At 42.3% G+C, this 21,375-nt stretch overlaps 2 protein-coding genes across 2 annotated transcripts; one reads left to right on the top strand and one right to left on the bottom strand.

The window, feature by feature from the left end:
• Positions 1-455: 455 nt before the first annotated feature.
• On the top strand, positions 456-7,285 carry faxca (failed axon connections homolog, metaxin like GST domain containing a). Its single transcript, XM_014205463.2, has 6 exons — positions 456-1,040; positions 2,734-2,869; positions 3,167-3,363; positions 3,986-4,203; positions 4,731-4,847; positions 5,097-7,285. Exons 1-6 carry the CDS (start codon positions 781-783, stop codon positions 5,393-5,395), a joined length of 1,227 nt encoding a protein of 408 aa, XP_014060938.1. The 5' UTR covers positions 456-780; the 3' UTR covers positions 5,396-7,285.
• Positions 7,286-17,119: 9,834 nt separating this feature from the next.
• Positions 17,120-20,736, bottom strand: pou3f2a (POU class 3 homeobox 2a). Its single transcript, XM_014205464.2, has one exon. It carries the CDS (start codon positions 20,486-20,488, stop codon positions 19,355-19,357), a length of 1,134 nt encoding a protein of 377 aa, XP_014060939.1. The 5' UTR covers positions 20,489-20,736; the 3' UTR covers positions 17,120-19,354.
• Between the last annotated feature and the right edge of the window lie 639 nt (positions 20,737-21,375).

Here is a 21,375-nt window from a genome sequence, read left to right as displayed (position 1 = left end):
GTGAATTCCTCCTATATTTTGCTTTATATACCCCGATGTGAAAAGAAAGTCAAGATGAAGTCAGACTTGGTGGTCATCCTCCATATTACTTTCACCTACCGGCTGTTCGCAAATCATTACAGATGGAGAGGAAAATAATTAGAGGAAGACAGTTTTGAGACGATTGAGAGTTTAGTTTGGACTTGTTTGAAATGTGTAATGGTCTGGAAGTTTCTATCACACTGCACTGGACATCTTGCATAAAAATATGTCAGTCTGCCAAAGTCACAGGCTACACCACCATTCTGAGGAAATGTTATGTGGCTGTAGTGCGACATCTAATGGTAAGCAGAGGTAATGCAGATTCGTTACATATAAATGCTTGTAAAGCAGACCGGTCCATTATACTGGGACTACTGGAAAAAACTAAATGTAGCATAGACAACTGCATTGACATTGGTAGGAAAAATGGTATTGTCCAACTTATTGCAAAAACATAGTTTGTTGTTGGAGCAACATGGTGTATTTATTGATGTTTTTGCTCTCCGCCTCTGGGAGCTGGTACACAAAGGTACAGCCTTCGTGACGTCACTCCTCATCCGCGGCAGAGAGAGAGAGAGCGGCGGCGATCCGCTGCGGAGGATGCCTACCCCGCTGCGGGGATAACCGCAAGGCGAGATGGCCGTTACTTTCTTCCTCGTCACATCCCGCACCGCGACGACCCCTCGGCACCCATGAAGCCCCCGTTGATGAAGCCAAAACCGGCCAAAGCAAGGCGGAAAGAGGCCACTGAGCGAGAGAATGTACTGGCGCGTCGGGTTCGCCTGGACGCGCTCGTGTGTGGTTGATCTTGGCCGGAACCAGAGCTTCTCCTTCGGCCTTGGCGGCTCCGATGAGCAGCTCTCGTTTTATGGGTACATCATCGCCTACCCTCTGCAGGACTACGGCGGGATCATGTCGGCCCTTGGGTCGGACTCGTGGTGGCGGAAAACGCTTTATCTGGCCGGGGGCGCTCTGCTCGCCACCGCTGCCTATCTATTGCACGAGCTGCTCGCAATCAGGTAGGCCTACCAAAAAACAGCCCTGTCAATAACACTGTAGATGCAGAACACGCTTGTCTACAGTCAATTACTCGTGGCATTGATATCAATATTAATGGTTGCCGTAGTGCCTGGGCAGTATTTAGGAACATCACATGTCTATATTATTGTTGTATTTTCAATATATGATATTACTTCATCAGGGCGAGTTGAACGCTGCACGAGCGGAATAGGTTAATAATAAGGATTCGTGAGTGGGTGGATTGTGAATGTGATGTAACCGCCCTCTTGAATGAGGTTCCATGTTCAGCCGCGTTATGGAATAATAAACCAATGAGTCATGCGGCCGTTATGGCTCTTCGTATTCTAGTGATGTGCCTATTAGACGCATGTTATTAGCGATTGTTCATTGTAATTACAATAATTTGAAGATCATGTTTATTGCTGCAAAGGTCGTCTTTCATCTATTTACAATTTCTCAAGGGCATGGGATGATAGTGCATGTGTGATATTGGTTAAATGGCTTTACCCAAGCCAAAGATGTCTCCTCGTTTTCTGTCTCTCTTGCAGGAGAAAAACACTGCGGTTGTGATAAAATGACCTTTACTAACCTCGCACGTGAGATAATTATTAAGAGAGAAGCCAGGCCCAAATAGACATGAGCTAACAGAAATTGGCGATCTGTTAACCTGGGAAACGGCAGCTTCGCCGTAGAATCCCTAGATTTTTGCTGAAATAACGTATTGACTTCGGTCGCTGCTGTCCTTACAAAAACATATCGGGTTACCTGCAGCAACAATAGCCCAAGGCCTACTCAGCAATGACGTAGTGTTTGTTTTTGTTCAGCCTGTGCTCTTTACTTTTAAAAAAACTGTCATGAAGATCCATTCTACATCGATCTCTAAGTAGTTACTCTGTAATTTACTCTTCCTGTATGTCATTATACCGAAGCAATTTACACTATAGATAATGGGATCAAAACGCTTTTTTGTTGTTGGCATGTGGGCATTTCAGCACCACAGCTAACTGGACAGCTCCTCGGAATTTCAGCAATGACGTTGCCCTCGCGTTTAAGCACCTTTATGAAGTTAACAACTTCCTTACAAATCGACTTAATTTGTGACCACGTTGGTAAGTACAAACGTGTAATATTATCTGCTACAGTGGCCATGTTAATGTATTGCAATATTTAATCCGGTTGTGTCCTAATTGTTTTGACATTGTAGTGTCCCGTTGGCAATGGCGCCCTTTCCCGAAGAGAGCTTCAGCCTGGGTCTTGTGCAATGCAATGCTCTCTGTGCTAGATAGCTGTAAAACGTGACATACTATTGCACATGGGATTGATGCATAAGATCTAAGAATATTTAAATTGTTTTTACAATTTGATCATTAGCCTATAATCGCCTGCAGGTGAATGTGTCATGAACATGTGAACTAAAGCCTACCAGGGAATATCCGATATCGAGAGATAGGAAAATAGTCTACAGTGTATTTGAATTGGGACTTAATTTCCACTAATCCAATATGAGGATGGCCATACATGAGGATGGCCTTACATGAGCATGGCCTTACTACATCAGAGTTGATGGTTTGTTTCCCACACACAATTCATGCATATAATTATACCCTAACTGTAAGTTGCTTTGAATAAAATGTCTAAAGAGGAGTAATTAGAATGTGGAGCTCACACTGCCTTGTCCTGGCTGGTCCATAGGAAAGAACAGGAGCTGAACTCTAAAGATGCCATCATCCTTCACCAGTTCTCCAGGCCAAAGAGTGGTGTCCCTTCCCTCTCCCCCTTCTGCCTCAAGATAGAAACCTACCTACGCATGGTAGACCTGCCCTACCAGGTGTGTGTGTGTGTGTGTGTGTGTGTGTGTGTGTGTGTGTGTGTGTGTGTGTGTGTGTGTGTGTGTGTGTGTGTGTGTGTGTGTGTGTGTGTGTGTGTGTGTGTGAGAGAGATGTTTGGGATGGTGCATGTTTGAATGAGTGATTTTGATGTAATGGTTGTGTAATTTTCTATTGAAGAGGAATTGACCATTGAAATTCATTTTCCCTCTTTCCCCTCTCTCTCTCTCTCTCTCTCTCTCTCTCTCTCTCTCTCTCTCTCTCTCTCTCTCTCTCTCTCTCTCTCCGCTCTACTGCAGAACTACTTTGATGGGAAGCTTTCTCCCCAGGGGAAGATGCCATGGATAGAGTACAACCAGGAGCAGGTGTCTGGTACAGAGTTCATCATCGACTTCCTGGAGGAGAAGCTGGGCGTGAGCCTCAACAAGAACCTCAGTTCCCAGGAGAAGGCTGTGTCCCGGGCTGTCACTAAGATGGTGGAGGAACACTTCTACTGGTGAGACACTTCCAGACAGTACCGAAGGACATCCACTAGATACTGGGAAAGGATATATGATACACTGGTGAATGTGATTGTGTCACAAACCATAATATCTAATCTGTCCCTTGAATGAAAACCTGAAACCCTGGTGTTGCAAGCAGCATGCTCCAACCAACTGTGCCGTAGGGAGCACATGTTATATCAGCAAATAGATTTGAGATACTGTGGTCTAGGGCTCCCCCACTGGAGAATATGGCAATTTTATTATCCCTCCCTCCAAGTCTCCGGTGCCCAAAAAAACAAAGTTTATATAAAAAATAAAAAAAATTGTTGGACATAAAAGACTGAAAAAACACAAGCAAATCAGCTCCAAGTGATTTTAATTTTGGAAATCTGTTCCAAAAATCTCAAGCATGATAGAGAGATAAACTGTATGTGATCATATACAAATGAAAGCAAGATTTGAAATGATTATGTTTTGTTTGGTCTTCTTGTTGGCATTTTTACAAATTATTTGTAATTATGTTCTGGCCCCCTGGTCATCCGCTCAAGAAAAAATTGTACCGCGGCTGAATCTAGTTGATGATCCCTGCTGTCGGCCAAATGAAAATGTCTGCTGGTCTCTGTGTGATGACAGGACCATAGCGTACTGTCAGTGGGTGGACAACCTGGAGGAGACCCAGAAGATGCTGGCGGTGAGCGGGCCGCTGAGTGACCTACTCAAGTGGATCCTGAGTCACCTGACCGGCGGCATCGTGAAGAGAGAGATGTACGGCCACGGGATTGGACGGTTCACCAAGGAGGAGGTCTACACTCTGATGGAGAAAGACATGCGGACGCTGGCCACCCTGCTCGGTATGGAGAGTACACTGTAGATAATCATTAACATCACACTTAGTCCTAAAGATCATCATCCCGTCTCATTTCACAAGGTACAATCTGCAGCCTTAGAAGCATGCTTCATTTCATATCTAGGCCAGGCCTAAAGCCAGCTGTAGGTTCCTTTGTTGTTTTATAGATTATTCGGGTATCAGGGGAGGCTGGTGAGAAGAGCTATAGGAGGACAGGCTCATTGTAAAGATGGAACGGTATCAAACATATGGATACCACAGGTTTGACTCCGTTCAATGTATTCCATTCCAGCCATTACAATGAGCCCGTCCTCCTATAGCTCCTCCCACCAGCCTCCTCTGTCGGGTAAATAGTACTATGGCCAGTTTAAAGTGCTAGATGGAACAGCCTTGTACAACTCTGTCCTCTTCTGGTGAAAGATGGATACTACACCATGTGGACTAATTTCCGGTACACATTTTACCCCATGGCTCTTGTTTCCATACAGCATTCTTTTCGCTCACTGATTCTTGATGTGTTTCTCTGGGTAGGTGATAAGAAGTACCTGATGGGTCCTAAGCTGTCCATGGTGGATGCCACTGTGTTCAGCCATCTAGCCCCTGCCATGTGGACCCTGCCGGGCACACGGCCAGAGCAGCTCATCAAAGGTGAGCTAACCATCAACCACATTGCCTGTCATGGTTGACATCACTCCCCAGAAAGAACATCCCAGGCAATTTTTTTTATTTATTTATTTTTTATCTAGTTACAGCGATGAGGAAGAAACCTTGAGAGAAATCAGACTCTAGAAGAGACTCCATCTTTAATTATTAAAATAAATATTTTTTATCCATTCTCAGCTGATCTTGTTGACCTTTGCCTCTGTGTTAACCTTTGACCCACCCTGTCCCCTCCAGGCGAGCTGATCAACCTGGCCATGTACTGTGAGAGGATCCGCCGGCGCTTCTGGCCCGAGTGGTTCGTTGATCTGGAGGACTTCTGTTACGATGACACCACAGAGGACGATGACTCCCTGTCCAAACTCCAGGACCTGGGGCTGTACTCCCGTACAGACACCTTCCAGGATGAGGCCAGTCCTCCTCACACACACACACACACACACACAATCTCCCCAGACAGTGACCGCACGGGCCACTCGCTCTACGACTCGGACATGGACACGGAGTGCTCCGAGATGGAGCAGCTCAAGTGTTGACCGCCATATGACTCACACACAACACACACACACACCGCCCCCATACAGTGCCCTCTACCTGTTGAGGAGGGAATAACTACTGGGGGGCATTTCTGTTGCCAGTGGCTATTGTTGCCTGTGCTAATGAGGGATGGTATCAGAGCTTCTACACACAATGTGCTAGAGGAACAAAAGACTGAATATCGAGATAAAGGAATAGCAAGACAGAGGAAAATAAGGGTAATATAGCAATAGAGAAAGAGCCCAAGAGGGATAAAGAGGAAAATATCAACCTGAAAGAGATAAATGGGAAAGAGAGAGGGACGGAGAGGAAAAGATCAACCTGAAAGAGATAAAAGGGAAAGAGAGAGGGATGGAGAAAAGAGTTGCGAAAGAGAGATCAGGAGTTAATGACGCAATCACTGAGAAACTCCTCCACCTGGGTGACGTCAACACCTGTCGCCCAGTTTCCTGTTGTCGAGTTGCTCTTACCATGGCAACCGTGTGTGTGTTACCTGTGTTCCCCAATTGAGCTGCATTGCCCCAACCATGTGTGTTTGACATACTGACCCCCTGACTTGCATCCTTGCAAAATATGAGTCATTATATTGATATTATATATGATATGTGAGGAATTGTTCAGGCAAGATGTGAATGAGTACAGTTCAATATGAGTATAAATAGTATAGATAGCCTGCAAATTATGTATATTATCCCAATGTCATATAATGTAAATACTCTATGTGGTTCTTCTGTACAACCTCTCAGTGCTTGTTTGATATGATCAAACTTCCTGGTGACCTTCAACTAACCCCCTTGTGCTGATCTAGGTTTAGGAATTCTAATGTATGTATTTCTACCCAGATGACTGACACTTTGCATCTGCAGTCAGGTCTTAACCCATTATTGAGTATTTCCTCAGTCCTTTGTAGAATAGTCATTGATGTTGAGGGCGAGTTTCAGTTACTGTGGATTGAGGGCACATCTCAATAATCTAAAGAGGATTCATCTCAATAATCTAAAGTGGCTTCCTTTCTTCGTCTCCTCTTCTTCATCTGCACAGATCTGAAAACATTGGATAGGTGAAAGCAATATGGTGGATGCTTACTGAAACTTTATTCCACTTGTCCAATTCTTTCACATCAGATGAAGAAGAGGAGGAGAGGAGGCTACTTGAGCTCTTTAGTTGTGTGTATTTACATTCAGCCATTGAGAGCGGATGAAACAACCATGTAGAAATAGACTAAATAGACTAGATATACTTGGAGGTGCATGGCTAATAGGTGCCAATGAAAATCACACTACCCTGCTGGTTATCTGTTATCTACGTTTCTACGCTGGCCTGTTTTAATGTTTATTGTGATGCTGTGTGTGTGTGCCTCAGGCCAGAGAAAGCGCACAAAGATGCAATAGATTTAAAATAACTGTTAGGCCTTTGCTCAGCCTCTCTGTTCTCATCAAATATGGCGTGTCTACTCCCCTTTTAGAATGAACCGATTCTAGAAATAGAAGGAATAGAATGGCCATTGTTACTTATAGCATCAATTCACTCTGTGCTATGCATGAAACAACTACTATAATCCACAGTGTTGATTGCCATTCTTATTTAATAGTAGGCTACAGTATGTGGAATAGTGAAACAGTCTACTCTAATCTTTCTATTTCTAGTGCATCGCTGATGTATGGTGTATGATGGTGAGATGTGGACATTACAAGTGTTTGTCATTCAGCAGACGCTTGTGGGTCCTGTGTGCGTGTGTGCGTGTAACAGAGGGTGTAGAATTCTGTCCATATGGTGCATCAATGAGTCATCGTACCTTATGAGTTGATTTTGAGGCGTACACCATTTATTCAGGCTGAGTGCTAACAGCTGACCCTATACAGATACAGATACAGATACATACAGACACAGATACAGCCAGATACAGACACAAACACAGACACAGATACAGACACAGATACAGCCAGATACAGATACAGCCAGATACAGACACAGACACATACACAGATACATACAGATACAGACAGATACAGACACAGATAAATACACAGATACATACAGACACATATACATACAGATACAGAGAGAGACCGACACAGATGCAGACACGTACAGACACAGATACAGAGGCAGATACACATACAGACGCAGATAGAGACACAGATACAGATATAGACACAGACACAGATACAAACACAGATACAGACACAGATACAGACACACACAGATATAGACGCAGATACAGACACAGATACAGACACAGATATAGATGCAGATACAGACACAGATACAGACGCAGATATAGACACAGATACAGATATAGAACACAGATACAGATATAGATACAGATATAGACACAGATACAGACACAGATACAGACACAGATACAAACACAGATACAGATACAGACACAGATATAGACACAGATAGAGATACAGACACACATACAGATACAGACACAGATATAGACACAGATACAGATATAGACACAGATACAGATATAGACACAGATACAGATATAGACACAGATACAGATACAGATACAGATATAGACACAGATACAGATATAAACACAGATACAAACACAGATACAGACACAGATACAGACACAGATACAGACACAGATACAGACACAGATACAAACACATATACAGAAAAAGATATAGACACAGATACAGATATAGACACAGACACACATACAGACACAGATACAGACACAGATATAGACACAGATACAGACACAGATATAGATACAAATATAGACACAGATACAGACACAGATACAGATACAGACACATATACAAACACAGATATAGATACAGATAAAGATACAGACACAAACACAGATAAAGATACAGACACAAACACAGATAAAGATACAGACACAAACACAGATAAAGATACAGACACAAACATAGATAGAGATACAGACACAAACACAGATAAAGATACAGACACAAACACAGATAAAGATACAGACACAAACACAGATAAAGATACAGACACAGACACAGATACAGATACAGACACAGACACAGATACAGATACAGATACCTGGCCACAGTAGAACACACAGAGACAGGACTCTCATCTGTTCTAACGGTCGCAGCAGAGAATAGTAATGAATGAGTAGTGAAGTAATGGGTGCTCTTCAGGGCAGGTGTAGACGTTAGTATGGAAAAGATGATGATTGTAATGGTTATGATGGTGATGTTTATGATGATACGATGAAGATCCTCTGCAAACCTTATTAAGAAGTTTACTCTCCTGAAAGGCTAAAGTGCTCAGACCACATCTTACTACAAAACAGAGTCCTCTATATGGGGTAAAACGGTGTGAATTTACACAGTGATACATAAGCCTTTGTGTGTAGATGATGCATCAGCCTGTCACTGTCTGTGTCCCTATACCCTGTCTGCATGTTTCTTGCCTTCACTTATAAGAGCCATGTGAGAGACACAGCCTTATGGATTTACTGTAAGTCCTTGGTGTTTACCTTTTAAGCCAGTGAAAGCATATTATTTATGTATTTACATGTACATTGTTTATTTGTTTTCTACTTGTTTGTTTTCTATTTGTTTTGTGTATTCATGTTTATTGATTCTGTTGGTTTACATTTGGAGGTGATGTTATAATGAGGCATTATTTGACACTATTAGTAATGTAGATATTTATTTTCTTATATTTTTGTACTTTTGTTCTATTGCTGCCAATCCCATTTTTGTTCAAACTCTCTCCTATTTGAACACGGTAAAGAGCGGAGTGTGATTGTATGTCTATGTTGTGTGCAGTCCTCTTATTTTACTGGAACTGGGTTGCCATTGGAAGTCAGAACTATGTTATAATCTGAAGCAAACCTCTCTTAATGGTTGCCAGAATCGTGACATGTTCAAGTAATGTTTGATGAATGCTGAACTTTGGTAGTTGGGTTTAGGCTTGAGTCTAAACCCAACTACCAAATGACCTGTGAGTTTCATTGGGGCATGCTTATGTCCCTTAATTAGTACACTGGCATAGCAAACACACCCGCAGCTTTGGGGGTCCCCAATCCCCCCTCCCCCCTGCAAATTATTATTTTGGGGGGTACTAATCTAACATATGGAATTGTTTTAAGATGGTCATACCATGGATCATTATAAAAAATATTATTTGATAAAATATTGAATTTGACCTTTTCTACCATAGCCCATTGAAACACATTAAATAACACCTTTATAAATGGCAACAAAAGACAGTAAAAATGTAAATAATAAGGATTTGAAGTGTCTGTCCTACATCTAGGAGATATAAGAAAGCTCTGGAAATATATATATTTTATTTTCTTCACATATTTAACCCCTTATTTTTTGAGGCACAAAACTACCTTCATACTTCCATGCATTTGTATGGGTTGCAGTCAGATAAGTGATTGTCCTAGAGCAAAACTGAGACACTGTCGTGTTCGTGAGAGTCTCCCCTTTCCATAGATTGGTCATAAGAGTTTGTAACCATTCGGACGCTACAGAGGTTTTCGTGAGAAGACCGATTTTTGGGATGTTTCATGATCTGATAAAGATGGCTGTACCTCGGCCACCTTCCATTGCAGATGCGGAAGGCCGACATAGGCAGATGTGGTGGATTGAGACGCAGCCCATGCAGGAAACCTGATATCTCTATCTTAAACTGACAGATTTTGATGGGGATTTTTTGATCATGTGATTTAGATTGATGCACGGGTCAGTCTGTATCATGGAAAGAGCAGAGGTTCTTAATGTTTTGTATGCTCAGTGTATGTCAACTTTGTCAGACACCATAAAAGGCATTTCATTTTTACAACTATTGTCCAACAAGTGTTTAATTTGTAGAAAAAAAAGAAGGAAGGGAAGCGCTGCTAAGGTACACAATAGTAGATTTTGGTAGACAGAAGGTGCTCTTTGGTAAAATGGGTAAATTGGTCATCAAAAAGAAAGGGGGACCAAGGCACTCTACATATAATTAATTAAAATGCCTTCATTTGCATGTTCAATGGAAACAAAGATTAAAAACTCTGACGTGTTTCGGCTGCATAGCCGTTCGTCAGGGAGTACAAAGATACGATAATACAATGTCCTTTTTCGAACAACATTTTCCAATCAACCCTTATTTGAAGAGGGAGTGGTTACATAATTCATTGGACAACAACTAGTAAGCAATACTATACACATTAAAAAGTCCAATCAAAATGCAAATCAAGGCAAGAAGCATCAGAACCCCTAGAAAAGTGGTTCTAACCTTGAATATGAGCCATCTAATTTATAGTACACTAGGTGATCTTTTTAATGTGTATAGTATTGCTTACTGGGTGTTGTCCAATGAATTGGGTAACCACTCAATGCTGTTCAAAAGAAGACATTGTTTTATCGTATCTTTGAAGTTTTGAATCTTTGTTTCTATTGAACATGCCATACAAATAAAGGTATTTTAATGAATTATATGAAAAGTGCCTTGGTCCGCCTTTCTTTTTAGTGTTTAATGGCCTTGATTGTTTCATTCTAACATTAGATTATTCAAATATGTAATACCGACCTCCAAACTGTTTTGTTTTATAGCACTATTAAATGCTTGGCTAATTTCATTAGCATTCTGGCATGTTTTTCTAGATTTAGAACATAAAACAACATTTATAAAGCAAATATTATCCCTTAGGTCCAGCACAGCAGATACATCTGCTGTTTAATCATATGTTGCAGAACAATGATACAAATATTCTTCCAGAATATTGACAAAATAATCACATTGACTCCATCAATGACGGAGTTGACAAACCACTGACTGAGTTGAGAGCAGATACTCAAAACAGACACATTTTTGTCTTTAGATATAAAAGCTCAATACAAACATTTGTAAAATATGGAAAATAATTCATTTGAAAATTCCCAATAAAAACGCAACTATTCTATAAGATATTTTAACACTTTGACAGAGTTAGCAATATTGTTTGTAGAGAACTTTACAGACCATGAGTGGTCTTGTTGCACTACATATAATGAGGACATGAATAAGGGGTCCTTAAGTGTATAGCTGACCCTGCTCATTCCTGAATCATTTAGGACTTTAGACAAATCTGACTGAGTACACCAAATCTCCGTACACATCTTTTAGGAATAACAGTTCACAGTTTTAGGAATCACAGAGAAATATTATTTCAAGTCACAGAGGGCTATTGAAAGAAACTACATAAGATCATTTCCCAGTTAATATCCATTATGGCCATTTTTTATTTTAACCACTTTTTTGGAGTGTTTGAAATTGGAATAATTTGCTCCGGACAAGGGCATTTCCAGGCAAAGAGTTGACATGGAAATTAACAATATAGAAAGTATTTTGAAAATTTTCAAAACAAATATTTTCCCTTGCAAAATTCCCCTCAATATACATTTTAAGCTCAAATAATGCAGTAAAAACTATTTTTTTTTCAACTGTAAAAAAAATCAGGTTTCTCTGCCGGACTGACGGATGGGGTGGGGGGGTTGCTAGCTTTCCGGGGTCCTCTTAAACATTTTTTTACCACCTTTTTCATGATTCCAAACTTGTCTCATCGCTGCAACGGGCTCAGGACAGGCGAAGGTCGAGTCTTGCATCCTCTGAAACATGACCTGCCAAGCCGCGCTTCTTAACACCCGCTCGCTTAACCCGGAAGCCAGCTGCCCCAATGAGTCGAAGGAAACACCAAAATCACCCCGTCACAAGGAGTCGCTAGAGCGCAATGAGCCAAGTAAAGCCCCCCCGGCCAAACCCTCCCCTAACCCGGACGACGCTGGGCCAATTGTGTGTCCCCGTATGGGACTCCCGGTCATGGCTGGTTGTGGCACAGCCTGGGATCGAACCCCAGGCTTTGGTGACACTGCAACACTGCGATGCAATACCTTAGACCGCTGCGCCACTCAGTGGGCCCCTACAGATAACTCTTAAGGTAGAAGTTGCCCATAGGCATAAATCTAGGATCAGCTCGCCTCTTCTCCAATTCTAACCTTAACCATGAGGGATGGGAACACAACCTTGACAGTGTCTATGGGCAACTTTGTCCTTCTCCATTCTAGATAGTCAAGGTCAGGGGTCAGAGTTCAGCCCTATTGTGTCACTTCCTTGACGAGATCTGTGCTATTAGACCACTAGAGCCATATAGACAGGTTGCCTGATTCTGAATGGTCAGATACCTATTGTAGCAACAATGACAAGAAGCTGCCATGTGGGTAATCGTAGACAGTTTGTTTCAGATAGTTGTATCTTGTTATTGATACCATGTCTTGTTTTGAGGTGTTTTGACTTATGTCACATCTAAGCTAATACGGCTAAAATTTGCTATGTAGCTAACCAACAACTGTAACAATATATTTGATAAACAACAAGTGCTTATTGTGCAAATGTATGTTTTCAATAAACATTTGGAGACTAAATATAGTTTACATGTTGTCAATAATCCTTTGGAGTTGACAGTTGTTTTGCCCCAGAGTTGCGCCCTCATCGGTTTTGTTGCTAAACAACCCAGCCAAACATAGTCAGTCTGTGTTGTGTGCTTAAACCAATGATGTATATAAACCCTGGACTGCTGATGCTATGTATTGGCCATTGAGAGGCTTTAAAGACACTGGTCGGCCATATTGGTACTCCCCAGTAGAAGCAGTCCTCCATAGGAATGAATTAAAATTCTACAATATTTCAATTAAATGTTTGAAGGACAAAATTGCATGTATTTAAGTATTTTGATGTTGTAGTGGGTACAGTAACATTAGTAATCTCTACAAATGCTAATTTAAGGAATATGTTTTATGTATTTTTTTATCTAACATTTTTATGTTTAGCTCACATAATCTAATGCAAAAGTTTGCATTAAGGTGTCTGTAATAGAATAGATGTGGAAAAAACGAATGACATTAAGAAATGCATTTCTAGCTCCCAAAATATTTTTTTACAACGGTAGGGGAGTGCTAAGATGAAGGCACGGTGGTGTCAACACTGTCATCTTGTGTATTTTAGTATTCTAGTGTATATATAGATCATTGGCTGAAACACTTGTGGACTCAGACTGTATACTGGATAATGTAATAGGTGAGCGAGAAATAAAAACTCTGTAACATAATAGATAATAACTTCCTATGAACGTATGATAACTAGAGGTGAGTGGCTGTGTGAAAATCTGTTATTCATAATATTTCATAAAAAATAGCTGTGATAATTTTACCCTGTTTTTGTTTTTATTGTGTTTTACCTCTGTGTGACATCATTTCTAGGATTGCTTAATCTCCCTGAGTCTGTCAGTACCATACGCTCTGCCTTTCGTTATCTCTGTCTCTCTGTCAATCTCTCTCTCTCTCTCTCTCTCTCTCTCTCTCTCTCTCTCTCTCTCTCTCTCTCTCATTTCTCTGTCAATCTCTCTGTATTTCGCTCTCTCTCTTTCTCTTTCTCTCTGTCTCTGTATCTCTCTCTCTATCTCTCTCTGTCTGTGTCTCTCTGTCTCTGTCTCTCTGTCTCTCTCTCTCTCTCGCTTTTTCTGGATCTCTGTCTCTCTCTCTGTCAATCTCTCTCTCTGTCTCTCTGTCTCTGTCTATCTCTCTCTCTGTCTCTCTGTCTCTGTATCTATGTCTCTGTATCTCTGTCTCTGACATTCTCTCTCTGTCTCTGTCATTCTCTCTCTCTGTCTCTCTGTCAATCTCTCTCTCTCTCTCTCTCTCTCTCTCTCTCTCTGTCTCTGTAGCTCTCTTTCTATCTCTGTCTCTCTTTGTCTCTGTCTCTCTGTCAATCTCTGTCTCTTTATCTCTGTCTCTCTCTGTCTCTTTATCTCTGTCTCTCTCTGTCAATCTCTCTCTGTCAATCTCTCTCTCGCTCTCTGTCTCTGCAACTCTCTCTCTCTCGCTCTCTATTTGTCTCTCTGTCTCTGTATCTCTGTCTCTCTCTGTCGCTCTGTCAATCTCTCTCTCTGTCTCTCTCTGCCTCTTTCTCTCTTTCTCTCTCGCCCTCTGTATCTCTCAATCAGCATCTAGAGATCAACATCGTACAACTCCATAGGTCCCCTAGACATATCTTATCATCACTTACAGTTTTATACTGTGAGTCTATCAATGTGTGTTATCACCCACACACACATCTGTCTCTGTCCCTCTCAGTGTGCTAAGACAATACTAAGCCAACCGAACAATAAGAGAGGATTAGCCTCTTTGCCCTTTTGTTTGTGTCTGTTTGTGTGTGTGAGGGATGGAGGGTGCAAGAGAGATGGTAAAGACAGAGCAGGGGATAATGGAAAGACAGAGCAGGGGATAATGGAAAGACAGAGCAGGGGATAATGGAAAAAAGACAGAGAGACAGACAAACAAAAAAAGAAAGCCAAAGAATAAGCGCTGGAAAATAAGATTTGGAGGATTTGGGCTCATTTTCAGTCTGTGGCCATATTGTGTTGAAATCCATTGAGGGTCTCTCCACATAGACGGTGGGCAGCTCTCCTCTCATGTCTTGCCTCACTTTTGGAATGGGAAATCCAGTTCAGACAATGGCATTGGGGCAGAATCCCTATTACTATAAAGCCCTGGTGAGTCAGAGATGGTATACTACAGTGCTGGAGCCAGCGGCAGAGAACTCTGAGAGTGTGTAAGTGTGTTTGTGATGTGTGCAAGTGTGTGTGTGTGTGGCACGTGCCTAGGAGCATGATATGTGTGTGTGGGGGGATGGACGTGCTTCTGTGTATGTGTGTGCCGGAGGAGCGGAACGTGCCTGTGTGTGTGTGTGTGTGTGTGTGTGTGTGTGTGTGTGTGTGTGTGTGTGTGTGTGTGTGTGTGTGTGTGTGTGTGTGTGTGTGTGTGTGTGTGTGTGTGTGTGATATGAATAATGCAGAGGATGCCTGTAGGAGCGTGAGGGCCTGGAGCAGGGCAGATGGTCGCCTGCTGATATGCAGAATCCAGGCAGCAGGCTCCTCCAGAGAGATGGGTTTATACACACACACACACTCTCTCACTTTCATTTTCCTGCTCTCCCACAAACACATTCACACTCCCATGCTCTTTTCTCTATTTTTTTCTTTCCCTCTCTGTCTCTCTCCTTTAAACACACACAAACACAAGCACTCTTCTCTTTTCACTTTCTCTCTCTCTCTCTCGTGAACACATGCATACAAACAGTAGAGCCATATCCTTCACAATTGAAAAACTGTATATTTGTTAATTTATTGTGCTATGTGTGGACATACATTTCCTATTGCCAATATCTAGGATATTGGGTTCCTGAGTGGCGCAGCGGTCTCAGTGCAAGAGGCGTCACTATAGTACCTGGTTCGAATCCAGGCTGTATCACATCCGGCCGTGATTGGGAGTCCCATAGGGAGGCGCACAATTGGCCCAGCGTCGTCAGGGTTTGGCCAGCGTAGGCCATCATTGTAAATAAGAATTTGTTCTCAACCGACTTGCCTAGTTAAATAAAGGTTAAATAAAAATGAATAAAAAATAAAAATATTCTTATCCTATGAGGGCATGCTCTCTCTCTCCCTCTCTTTCTCAGAGGGTTTCTTCCACTGCAGAACTCCAGACTTTTACAAGGAAATAAAAAGAGGGGCGAGTCAGAAGGTGAGATCATCTCTCACAGAGATGTACTTGGTCAGTGATAAAAAAAAAGCAGCTACCTAGAACCCCAACCTAGAGCTGCACACAGTACAGTCCACTAGATGGCACTGTGAGACTGCTTCAGAGGTTGACAGAGCAGCACCCCACTGTGTTCTGCTCAGAGGCAGCGGGACCACTGACCGTAAAAGGATAGGACACCCTGAAGCAGTAAAGGAATCAGGAATGTTTTCGACGAGAAAAACTCCTTTACAACTAATAACTAGCCTACATCACACCACAAAATAATAATATGCGCAGAAGCTGACCATATAGCCTTCTCAAAATGTGGAATGATATTTAATGCATAAGCCCAAATATTAAAATGTTACTGGGGAAATCACACCGACGGTCAGAGTAAACTTGTATATAGTCACTTATAATTTATTTCTACTTTTCCCCCAAAATGTAATAGTCTGTATTTATTTTACCTTTATTCGACCAGGCAAATCTTCTTGAAAGTAAAAGTTACAGAAAGTGATACCTTACCAACTACAATATTCAATAACGCATTAATGTATTGGTTGTCGAGTATGACATTTTTATCGGCTGAATGTGAGAATAAAAGGGGTCTACGTTCTAGCATGTGTGTAGGCTATCCGACCGTCTGTTGAGCCCTGGTCACAAAAGTTTGGTTCCTTTGTCTACATTATGTAATAGCATATTGTTTTTCTGAAATCTAATAACATTTCAGGTAAGCTATTTGGATATTTTTTTTTAAATATGTTAATAATCTATTTTACATAAAGACCAATATTTCGTCTAAAAGCGAATTGTTTTTATAATTGTCGCAATTGTTTCATGTGTAGGCCTACATCTGTGCAACATGGGGAAAACGGTGACTGGAATAGTGGAGACAGAAATGACGCTAAAAAACAACGTTATTGTTAGTATAGGCCTACGTGTTATTGACTGGCTACTTCTGTAATGACACGATTTATTTTCACAAGACAATGTGTGCAAATCAGTGATAATATACAGTTATCGGAAACCGCTCAAGGACATTTTGTGCAACCTAGACAGATTTATAAAATCCATAATTGTAATGCAGGCTCGCGTGGCCAAGACTATTGGTACAGCGTTGTGCGTGACAGTAGTGATCCAGTCGTCAAGCTAAAAGAATATGAGAAGAATACAAAAGGATTATAAAAAAAACCAAATACATTTTAATGACAAAAAAACATAATATAGAAATTGTGCAATTCTTGATTTCTTCTCCCCATTCATTTGATCAGTCACAGGGTTGGGGTCAATTCAGAATGCTTAGATAAACTCAAATCCAATACAGCCTTTTTGAGTTTGAATTTGAATGGTCAAGAAAAATAATAATTGACATTTACATTTTAATGACAGGAAATACAATTCAAACAAATTTTATTTCAGCTCTTCTTAAATGTATTGAATGTGCAGGCCTACTCAATTTGAATTTTCCTAGGGAGACTTTTCAATTAGGTTTACAATTCATACGCATAGGCGTTAGACGAGTCAGGTGTCAATAAATAGGCTAAGCCTATAGGCTACATTTTCCATGCAATGATGAGTGAAATACTTGTTTTGTATATCAGTGCCACTAGGCCAGGTGAGTATAAGTGATATTGATAGCTATTTGTCACATTATCTCACTGAAGTGCCTTAGTCTACATAATATAAGTTGATGTTATGCCTATACTTTGAGGTAAATAACGAAAATATGTAATGCTATTCAAACCAATTTGGTTCACAAATATTAGCTATACAAATTATCTAATTTATGTTAGTGTGTGGAGAATTTCCCATGAATTTAATTATATTTCCTGTCATTCCATTTCAAATTCGGAATCAGCCTCCTCCTGATTCCATTCAATTTTAAATCGAAATTCTTGAAATAATGAACCAATTTTGACTCCAGGAATTGCCAAAGTTGACCCCAACCCTGCATGCTGTCAGATATATATCACGAGTTGAGCGGCACAAGAGCACGTGCACGTACGTGTTTGTGCTTTGGCACTGGTCTGACAAGAGAAAATTCAACAAACAAACATACAAAGCGATACAAAAACAAATGTAAGTTACATCCCACGAACAATTCTTCTTGGTGAATTAATCATTGTCTAGATTAATTGGAGCCACTGAAGACAGAGCTGGTACAGATATATTCCGTTATTATCTTCTTACGAAACGAAGGCAGAGGGCAGGCTTCAGTGATATGGTATGGTCCTTACAGTCTCTCGGTCTTTCTGATCACAGGATTTTGGAAACACAAATAAATACACAAACACAACACATTGGCTACTGTAAACAGGCGCGCAGAAATGTACACATGATGGACACGACATGAGGTGTCAAGAGAAAATTAAATTAATTTTGACCTCATACATGGTGTGTGCCTCGCAAGGTATACACAAGACAATTATTATTACTGTATTATTATTATTATTATTATTATGTAGGCCTATTTTATGATATATTAAAAATTATGGATACTTTAATTTTGGGGATATTTATTTCTTTATTATTGGGATACAATCTGACCACATTATAGACTATAACTGACTTGGTAAATATGTTGTCTACAGTACAGGATATGCTGTGTTTACTATTGTATGGTAATTAACAAACTGCAATTCAAATATAGTTAGTAAAACTGAAACTAATCATGACATGTTGAATTGAAATTAACTTGATTCAATATATCTCAAAATACATGTCATTATATCCCATGTCCCCATGTGTCCATGCAGGCATACGTTATGACCCTGTTCTATGTAAATAAACATTAGCCTAAAGCCTATAGGCCTATGCTTTCCCTTTGTCATAGAAACATGACTAATAATGTTTATAATAATACCTACCATGATAATAACAATAGGCCTAATAATAATATGCTGGTGATAGTATTGGCTTTTATTTAATGGTGCAGCAGGTGTATTGAGCTTCGACCGTGTTAAAACCCTGTTGCTTTTGTTGTTAGGGAAAGATGGCGTTTATTTACCGACTGTCGGCTGCGACTTCTATGCCTGTTTCCCGCGGGTAGGTTCGTGCACACAGCCTATACTGTCTTTATTTTTACACATTACGACATATCGGCGCCTTGACTATAAAATCGATTTGATGTCAATGATATTGAACCTTTTTTGGTTAGCACACACCAACCACGGTCCATGTAGCCAGAAATTGCGTGTCGCATCTCCACTGCATGAAAACTCCCCATAGCTCTCGATTTCTGTGTGTCTGGGGTGTAGTGCTCGAGTTCTTACACTCGGTATCCCCACTGTGTTCCATATAGGCCCAACATTAGCACCGGGCTGGCTACGGTCCAATGCTAACTGGTCCGGCACAGAGAAACACAGGGGGACATTCATATCCTTTAGGGGTCCATGTGATATAACGGGTTTAGGGTCATTGTACCGGGGTTTGAGCGCCGTGGTGAGGTGGTGTGTCCCCATACATGTCCTCCGTTCCCGGTAACTGTCCTCCAATGGGCGTCATCCTCTTCTCCTTCTGCCGCCTGTTACAAAACCAAACCCTCACCACCTCCTTCTCCAGCTGCAGGCTGTCCGCTATGGAGGTGATCTCCGCGCCGCCTGGTTTGGGACTTTTGAGAAAATGGCTCTCCAAAGCCCCCTTTATGCCCACCTCGATGGAGGTCCTCTTTTTCCTCTTCCTCCCCTGCGCCGCGATCTTATCCAGGCTGGTGGGGCTCCCCGAGGTGGAATCCGCCTCCTCCAGCCATTTGTTAAGCAGTGGTTTGAGTTTACACATGTTTTTGAAGCTCAGTTGAAGCGCCTCGAATCTGCAGATAGTGGTTTGAGAAAATACATTTCCATAAAGGGTCCCCAGCGCCAGCCCCACGTCAGCTTGGGTAAAGCCCAGTTTGATGCGCCGCTGCTTGAACTGCTTGGCAAACTGCTCCAGGTCGTCCGAGGTCGGCGTGTCCTCGTCCGAGTTTTCCGGGTGTCCCCCGTGCTGGTGGTGCGAGAGGGACGACTGTACCCCGCCTCCATGCTCGCTCAGATGTGGGCTGTGGCTGTGGTGGTCTTCCTCCTGCAGGGAGTGGTGGTGCATCTGCTCTGGTCCTCCCAGGCCGAACCCAGACTGGGAGTACACCAGGCTCTGGCCATCAGATGTAGCCATACCGGGAATGTGCGTGGAGGCCGTGCTTGTTCGCCATGCCCTGGCGTCGTGATGTGCCTGGTGCGCTAGGTGAGGGTGTCGCTGCTGCTGTTGCTGTTGCTGCAGACTAGCGGAATTCTGCAGCTCCTCTCGGTCGCTTTGCAGAATGGGCTTCACGTCCTGCTCTCCGAGGAGACTCGACGGCCACGGAGCCCCGTCCCCGTGCGACAGAGCCGTGATCCACTGGTGAGCGTGGCTAAGCGGATGACCGCTGCCCGGTAGCGTGTAGTCGTTCTGGAGCAGGGTGTGCGCGTCCCTGTACACCGCTGCCTGCTGCATGCTCCCGGACTCCGAGTGCTGCCGCGGCGTGCTGCTGGCGGTAGTTAGGACACTGTAGTGGTTGGACGCTGCGGTCGCCATAACTCTCGGAGCCGGAGTGATAGCTCTGTCGTTAAAGGAGCTGCCTTTGACAGTTACTATTTTCCGCCACCGGGCAGCTAGCTAGGTTTCGCTCTCGATCTCCCGGGCGCGGTGCCAAGGGGACGTAGAGGCGCACACCTGAGGTCCGCCTCGCTCAGCTCTTTATTGGCCAAGAACGGTTGACAGATGTTGTTACCCCTGACAGCACCCCGCTCATTGGTCACGGGAGATTCTATAGAAGCCCCTATCACTCTCCCCAACAATACTGGCAGTCCCGCTGCAGACTAACAGAGCAGAGTGAAAAGCTGGTGTTGACTGAGAAAGAGTGGAGAGCCTCTTAGGCCTATTTCAGTGGAAAAAACGAGTCAATAAACATTTATTCGATTGAGGTAATTTATTCTGAATAGTATTGATCTTTTTATGAGACACATCCACAAACTCGATGCATACAAATGCATTAGAGCCATGGCCTAGGCCTATGTCATTTGTGCGAATGTTTATTCTTTTTTTGTTCAAATATATTCATATTCACCAGGCTATAATCTTTTCACCTTGAAAGTAATACAAAAAAATGTCTTTATAGGGTTACATTTGGAGAAAACCATTGTTTTGTGTATATTTATGGTGGCTTGCGCTCAGAGCAGTGGGATATTAACTGTCACGGCCCCTCCAGCTGCCTCTCTCCTCGCGACGCTGTCCAAAGAGAAGGGGCGCATTTTCCCCTGGCCTCTGCCCCGTTGCCATAGCGAGCGCAGTGAATGGAACAACAACGCCCACGTCACAGCTGCATTCGCCTCTTCTTTTCGTTCCATTCCAAAGGACCCATTCGAGCGGCTCGCTCTGCCGACGGGACAAATAAAAGGAGGCAAGCGAAAAGGGCACATCGG

The sequence above is a fragment of the Salmo salar genome, chromosome ssa06 (genome assembly GCF_905237065.1).
Source record: "Salmo salar chromosome ssa06, Ssal_v3.1, whole genome shotgun sequence".
Lineage (NCBI taxonomy): Eukaryota > Metazoa > Chordata > Actinopteri > Salmoniformes > Salmonidae > Salmo > Salmo salar.
This window is presented reverse-complemented; position numbering and strand designations above follow the sequence as displayed.

What these genes read in the sequence shown, in the direction of transcription:
- faxca (XM_014205463.2), top strand. Translation starts at nt 781, where the DNA reads ATGTACTGGCGCGTCGGGTTCGCCTGGACGCGCTCGTGTGTGGTTGAT. An exon ending in GTGGAGGAACACTTCTACTG is followed by an intron (nt 3,364 to 3,985) that starts GTGAGACACTTC and finishes GTGTGATGACAG; the next exon opens with GACCATAGCGTACTGTCAGT. An exon ending in GACGCTGGCCACCCTGCTCG is followed by an intron (nt 4,204 to 4,730) that starts GTATGGAGAGTA and finishes TTCTCTGGGTAG; the next exon opens with GTGATAAGAAGTACCTGATG.
- pou3f2a (XM_014205464.2), bottom strand. Translation starts at nt 20,488, where the DNA reads ATGGCGACCGCAGCGTCCAACCACTACAGTGTCCTAACTACCGCCAGC.